General features: G+C 50.6%; 1 protein-coding gene across 1 annotated transcript in view; it reads left to right on the top strand.

Moving 5' to 3' along the window:
- Positions 1–2,353: 2,353 nt before the first annotated feature.
- ZNF354C (zinc finger protein 354C) overlaps positions 2,354–7,117 on the top strand; it is a 51,085-nt gene continuing 46,321 nt past the window's right edge. Inside the window, exons 1-3 of the mRNA XM_077138262.1 lie at positions 2,354–2,539; positions 3,173–3,282; positions 4,676–4,762. Coding sequence (XP_076994377.1) covers positions 4,730–4,762 — 33 coding nt within the window. The 5' untranslated portion in view covers positions 2,354–2,539; positions 3,173–3,282; positions 4,676–4,729. The remainder of the gene's footprint in view (positions 2,540–3,172; positions 3,283–4,675; positions 4,763–7,117) is intronic.

Here is a 7,117-nt window from a genome sequence, read left to right as displayed (position 1 = left end):
TCAGTAGGTATCTCAGATTTTACATATCCATAACTGATCTTCTGCTGTCTTTGTTACCAAGCAAGGGCTTGCTGCCTGATACACACAGTGGTCAATGTCATGACAACAGGATTTTGAGAAAAGAAAAAAATTTAATGCAAGGTTGACCAGCAATGAGACAGGAGGCACTGCTCAAATCTGGGTCTAAAGAGTTTAGGGTTTTTATAGAATTTAAAGGGAGGTGGAGATGCTAACATTGTTTATGTAAGCATCTGCTGAATGCTTATGTTTTGTAACATAAGGCATGTGCGGGCCTGGGCACAGAAACCCTTGAAAGCTGACAAAAGCCAGCTGGGGTAAGCACACGCTGACTATAAATGAGGAGTGCACCTGAGGGGCTATGAAGGAAAGCCTCTGGCTACAGCAAGGTTATAAACCTCTCAGTTAACAGAACTACAGTTAGAAGTAAAACCACTGTAGTCAGTGGTTACATCTTTCTCCAAGCCAACTACCCACTCCGGCCCCTCCAGACCTGCTCTTCCCATAGTCTTCCCAGTTTGCTAATGGCGGTTTCCTTCCTCAGATTGCTCTGGTCTAAAACTTTGGCATCATCTCTGACTCCTCTCTTTCTTTCACACTACACATTAACTCCACTTTCCAAAATACCCAGAATCTCACTTCTTACCACTTTTACTCAGTCTAGACCACTGTCTTTCCTCAGAGATCCCGACTGACGTCTCCTAAGCGGCTGTCTGCACCTTCCTTGGACGCTGCTCAGTGCAGCAGAGTGGTCATTTAAAACGGAAGCCACAGGCGGGCCTCCCCTGCCCAGGGCATTCCCTTCTGGTGCCCGCCAGTGAAGGGCCTGCAGTCTGGCCTCCTCTCCCCTGCCCTCTGCTTCCACGACGTACCCTTACTGTTCTTCAGACAGGACAGGAATCTTCACCTGAGGGCCTTGCATTCTGCCAGGCACGGACTGAGCTCTGCTCATCCTCTAGTGAATCCTTTCTTAACACCACTTCCCACCCCACTTCCTGTTCCTTCTTGTTCTTGGGAGCATGCTTCACTAAGAACATACCTCCTATTCTTGCTTATTGCCCCTCTTTCCTGCCCCCAGTGTAATTTAAGCTGCATACCTGCAGAGGTTTTTGCCAGGTTTGCTCACATCTACAACAATGTCTGGGGCAAGGAGGTATTCAGTATATTTTGTTTTGAATGACTGGATGATGAAATCCGATACAACAGTGAAAATGAATTAACTTTGCATGGATTGAGATGGAGGAATCTAAAAAGTGTCCATGTGGAGGCACTAAAAGAAGTCACAGAACACTTATAGCAGATTCCATTTATATAAAGATTGAAAACCTGCAAAAATAGCCATCTGTTGTTTAGGGACACATACACAGGAGGTAACCATCAACCTCAGCAAGGAGTCAGCAATTCTGGTTACCTTCTCTTGTAGGCAGAGTATTGGGTATGTTTTTTCCTCTTATTATTATTTAACTTTTCTGTGTACGGTACACTATACTTTTGGGAGATAAATTATAATTTTTCATTGGAAAATAAATATACAACTTGGAGTGGATTTGAAGTAAATTATGCTTTAAGTGAATTTTTTTTTTAAGTGGCTAAACAAAGTATAAAAACCAAGTAACACTAAAAGGAAACGTTTCCCGTACAGTACCGCAGGACGAAAACAACAGGATCGGAAAATACGCTCGTCCTGCAGCAGTGCGGTCCCTGTCCACAGCCCACGCGGAGTTACAACTTAGAAAAAGGCACACCCAGAGGTCCCGCCATCTGACAACTCCTCAGCGCCCCGTGCAGACAGGCCTGGCCACATCCAGGTGACCTGCCGCAAGTCCCTAGTTCAGCTTCCCGACAAGGCTGCGGGCGACGCCGGTCCAGCTCGGGAGAGGACAGGGAGGGCGGGCCTAACTCCCCGACGGGCCCCTCTAGGCGGGGCGCTCGGGGGGGAGGCCAGCGAACGGTTCTGCGCGAGGGCCAGCGCGCGGCCGCTTCGCGGTTCCCTGGCCGCCATCCGCGCCCCCGACGGCGCGGCCCAGCGTGGCCGTGCGCAGACGCGGCGCGGCTCTCCGCCGTCCGTGCCCTTCGCTCGCCGGCACCCACGCGCTCGGGGCCGCCAGTGGGCCGTCACCAGCAGCGGCGCCCACGCTCGCCGCGTCCCGTGACTTCTGGGGCCTGCCATCCTCCGCGGCCAGGCGCCCCTGCAGCGGCCCCACGGACAGCCCGGCCCGGGAGCAGTGCGTCCCTGTGCCGCTCAGGACAGTAGCGTCCGGCTGACCGCGCGCCCCGGTGCCCCTCAGGGCACTCGCCAGGGCGGGGCCGTTCGCCTCCCGGAAGTCGCGGCGCCCTCTGGGAAGGGTAGTCCGCGTGGGGCCTGAGGCATGCCGGGAATCGTAGTTCTGGCGCTCGTGGGCGTGCGGGTGCAGCGCGGGGCTTTTCCCCGGACCGCTGGGGCTGGCGTCCAGGATCCACCGACTGGGCCCGCCTCGGGTCGAGGAGCTTCCGCTTGCTTCTTCTGCGTATGAGTGGGGCGGTGCGTGGGGCTCTGGGCACCCGGGAGACGCGGGGAGGGGGCGCGGCGGGGCACCGGGGAAGGCCTTGCGCAGCGCGGGCCTCGCGCGACCACCGTGGGGAAGCCGGCGGGTCAGAGGGTGCGGGTCTGGGGGGCGCGCGGGCACCGGGGAAGGCCCTGCGCAGCGCGGGCTTCGCGCGACCACCGTGGGGAAGCCGGCGGGTCTGGGGGGCGCGCGGGCACCGGGGAAGGCCCTGCGCAGCGGGGACCTCGCGCGACCACCGTGGGGAAGCCGGCAGGTCAGAGGGTGCGGGTCTGGGGGGCGCGCGGGCACCGGGGAAGGCCTTGCGCAGCGCGGGCCTCGCGCGACCACCGCGGAGAAGCCGGCGGGCCCGGCGGGTTGCAGGATGCGCGTGGGCACAGCAGAGGCGCGGCGGCGAGTGCGGGTTGGGTGGGCCGGGCCGGAATGGCGTGGACCTGCCCTGCCAGGTGCGCCGCGCAGCCTCGGGTGGCCCTTACTGCTGGTGACCCTACAATCAGCGCAGTGGCGGATGCCTGGAGGGAACTTAACCTGGGTAGGCGCCCGAGAGAAGTGAACTCGCCCAGTTCTCAGGCGCAGGGAGCTTAGCGAGCGAGTCCGTGTACCACTTGCAGGTGAAGAAACAGCACAGCAGGCCGGCTGAGCTGCTGACGTTCAGCTGGGGCCTTGGGCTTGGACCCGGATTCCCTTCCTGCCTGTACTAGTGACGGTTTTGTGACTTTGGGTAAGTCACCGGTAACCGAGGAGTCGGGACCTAAGGGGTGATGGTGAATACTGGATCACTGTGTCGCTAGGCCTTTTGCTGTCTGCTGTACTGGAGTATATCAGAGGGAAATAGCTGGAATTTCCGGACAGTAATCCAGCTGCCTTGAACTCTGCTGATGATTGTATAGCCTCTGCCCCTATGATCCTAAAAACCTTGTGACTAATCTTCACTTGTACCTTTTATCCAGTTTTTTTACTTTGGAATCTTGTGATCATTAAATACAGCCACTAATGTTTATAAATGAAGGGTCCTGCTTCAGAGCAGAACTAACCCACCCCAAGTTCAAGTTTATCTTACATAACCTAAGCTGGATGTGACCAATGGGTCCTCCTGACATCACCGCATTCTAGACTTTAACGTGCAAGTCCTCCGTACCTCATTGTAATACGAAAAACCACACCCGTCATCATATGAAGGCCGCTGTGTTCTTACATGTGTTCCCTGACTAAGCGTGTAATCACCCTGCACGTGCTCAATAATTGGATCACCTCAAATGACTGCATGTGGGGCCACCGTGATCATTATCCTAAAACCTGCCCGTCTTCTAATACTTTAAAACAATCAGAATTGCTGAATTCCAGGAGACAGATTTTGGGCTGGAATGCCATCTGCTCTCTTGCTGCACACCTAATGCTAAACTCTTTCTCTCTTTGAGACCCTGGTGTCTTAGAATTGGCCATATGAGTGCTTTGGGCAAAAGACTCTGCCATCTTTGTCCGGTAACAACCAGGACACTCTGATTCTGTTTCACCCACATCTGTAAAATGGGTAGCAGTATTTTTTAAGGTTGTTGTGATGATTGAAATCATATGTGAAAAGCACACAAGAATCTTGAGTGGAGGAAATGAGTGTCCTATAAATCTGTATTACTCTTTGCTGGCTGGGTGGGGCCGGCAGCAGATCCCCCTGCATGCACAGCTTGCCGCACTCTCCTGCCGGATTCTGCTGATGAGCCCACTGCAAACTCATGCAGAGCCAGCACAAGCAGCTGTGGCCAAGGCCTTCTCTGGCACCTGCCTGGCTGCTCGCTGTAGGGCGGGTGGGGTTGCCACCCCTCTCAACTGGGATCGCGTGTTAGGGAGAGGGGGTCATTCGCTGTGGATGGTATGAGGTTGTGTGGAATTGGTGTTTAGAAGGGGCAGCAAAGCACCAGTCTGTAAGGGGAGGAGATGGAGGTGAGTATGTTGCCTTGGAGCTCCGTGGGCTGGGTATGCACTATTCCTACTTGCTTTACGTTATTTTCGTGGACTGGCTTTATTGGGACCTGGTGGACATCATGAGCAGTTGTAACTTCTCTCCCCAAGCCGTCCCTTGACACCAGAACTCCCCATGTGTCCGATTTCCTCTCCAGACCTTCCTTGTCAGCACTCTGCTGTCCCTCAACAGGAAGATAAGAAGAAAGGAGATGGCCGTGGACTTGCTACCTGCTCAGGTGACAGTAAGTGAAGTTTGTCTTTTTCATGAATTGCCTTCTGAGTTTGGAGATGGTGGACGTGTTTCCCATTCTTTGTCCAGGTACTTTTCTATCCATAGGAAACTGTGGAGAAACCAGAGCCGTGCAAGTTATCCTAGGTTCTAGGCTTATGGAGGGACTGCTGAGGAATGTCTCTCTAATTTCCCCAAGCCACTCTCATTTCACTCCAGACTCACTTCTTGACAAAACTTGAATCGACTCTGAACACACGATTCATGCTGCAGTGAGGGCTTGGGTGAGGAGTACCGAGGAGTAGACATAGCCTTGGTCTTCACAGGACTGTGGTCTCACCTGGGGCAAAAACCCAGGAGGGCCGGAAGAGACCCTCAGCAAACACTTTGTGAGCACATGTGTCGTGAGTGCCGTGCAAGGCTGGGTGTACAGAAGACAGCTGTCACTTCATCTTTAGGGAGCTCACGGTACTAACCTGAAGAAAAATGGTTATTGAATCACAACCAAGAAGATTTGCAGAAAACATCCTAGAAATAGGTAAAATTTTTTTTAATCAATAAAACCAGTCAACATACAATATGAACATTCTTTTTTTTCATCACATAGTTGTATATTCATCATCATGCTTTGGTTGTCCCCACTGCCTGTGAGAATAAGAATTCCACTTGGGGAAGTTGAATTTTCCCCCTTTCTTACCATTCCCTCAAGGGGACTTTGCAAGTACTTTTTTATTCACTGTTCAAATCCTACTGGGATTTATCGGGGCATCACTCTGGACAAAACTACAAAATCTCATGTACTTATGGTGTTCAATTAAACTGTCCACATAAGTTATATTAGGAACTGCACTAGTCGAAATACAAATTTTGTACCACACAAACATTTTTTGTTTGTTCTCACACAAAAGTTAAAGCTTTAAAATATTAATTACTATTTATTTTCAACACCCTGCATTATTGACATTCCTTTGTTCTTCCTCATGCAAAACATTTTTAAATTTGTGCATTTAGTCACTATCATTATGCACTCTAGGCATTCCTAGATTATGCCATCTCAGTCTTTATCGTATGTCTTTCATAAGTGGGTAATTTTTGAGCTGAAACTGAAGGTTGTATCAGAGAGAAGAGTAAGGACATTCCAGAAGATCAGCTTGGCTCAGCCCAAAGAGGACAGGGCTGGGGCTTCGCCAAGGTCTTCCTGCATCTCTGGGCGCTCCTTTCCGCCAGGCCCCCACGCTGTTAAAGTGTCCAGTTTCCCTCTTACCTGTAACCAGTGCCTTTATCACTTTCTTTGGATTCTTTTTTTCCTGCTACTTCAAACTGCCCTCCAGGACCCTTTTTTTCCTACTCTTTCTCTTTGGATGTTCATTTCCATTACTTTAACCCTTGCTTTTCTGAGGGGCTCTCCCAAATCTGTTTTCCCAGAGCTTTACTCTGTCTACCTTATTAAGCATTTCCACACGAAAGTCCCACCTTTCTCCTAACAGTAGCTCCTTTTCCTTGTTACGTCCTTTCTGTGGATTTTCCTCTCTGCCAATCTGAAAGCTTCTGGAATATAATCTCTGACTTACTGTTGTTCATTGGCTACTTTCCCAGAAGGTAGCAGTAGCCCACTGGGTAAAAATGCAGACTCTGGGGCTTGACTCTGGGTTCAAACCCAGGCCTTGAGTGGGACCTTCGGTGGTTTAATTTCTCTGTGCCTCGTTTGTAAGCAGGGTTAGTAATAAGCATATGTCATAGAATTGGTGTGAACGTTAATAAAATTAGTAATCAGAAGCATATTTACTGGGTGCCAGATGCTGTATATTACTATATACAAAAATATTTATTCTTTCCGTATATTAACTCATTTAATCCTTACTAGAGTACTATTGCTATCTGCATTTTACAGAGGAGGAAACTGAGGCACAGAGAAGCAAGGAACTTGGTTAGGGTCACAGCTTCTTTCGCACCTGGACAGGCTCGCCTGTGCTGTTGGCATTATGCTCTGAGAAAGTACATGTAAAGTGCTTTGAACAAAGCATGGTACAAATTAAGGTTACAATAAATGCTAGCTGCTCCTTTTATAGTAGAACCAGCAGCATTATTTTAGGACTTGCCAAAATGTACTGGGCCTCTCCTCTCTTGGCTAGACTTAACTTTGATTCTTTAATTATAAAGAGATGGCGATTTCAGGAGACCCAGAGATAAAGAGCAGCTGAAAGACAGTGCAGAGGCGTCCACAGTTATTACTTGGGCTCCCCGCTGCCCAGCGGAAGGGCTCATCACTGAGCTTTCCAGCACGCCAGACTGGAAAGAACCAGCTTGATTTTAGCAAAAGGCAGATGAGAAGTGTTTGCAACCCAGAGCCAATTTTTATGGAAATGTA

Source organism: Tamandua tetradactyla, chromosome 20 (genome assembly GCF_023851605.1).
Source record: "Tamandua tetradactyla isolate mTamTet1 chromosome 20, mTamTet1.pri, whole genome shotgun sequence".
In the NCBI taxonomy this organism is placed as follows: domain Eukaryota; kingdom Metazoa; phylum Chordata; class Mammalia; order Pilosa; family Myrmecophagidae; genus Tamandua; species Tamandua tetradactyla.
This window is presented reverse-complemented; position numbering and strand designations above follow the sequence as displayed.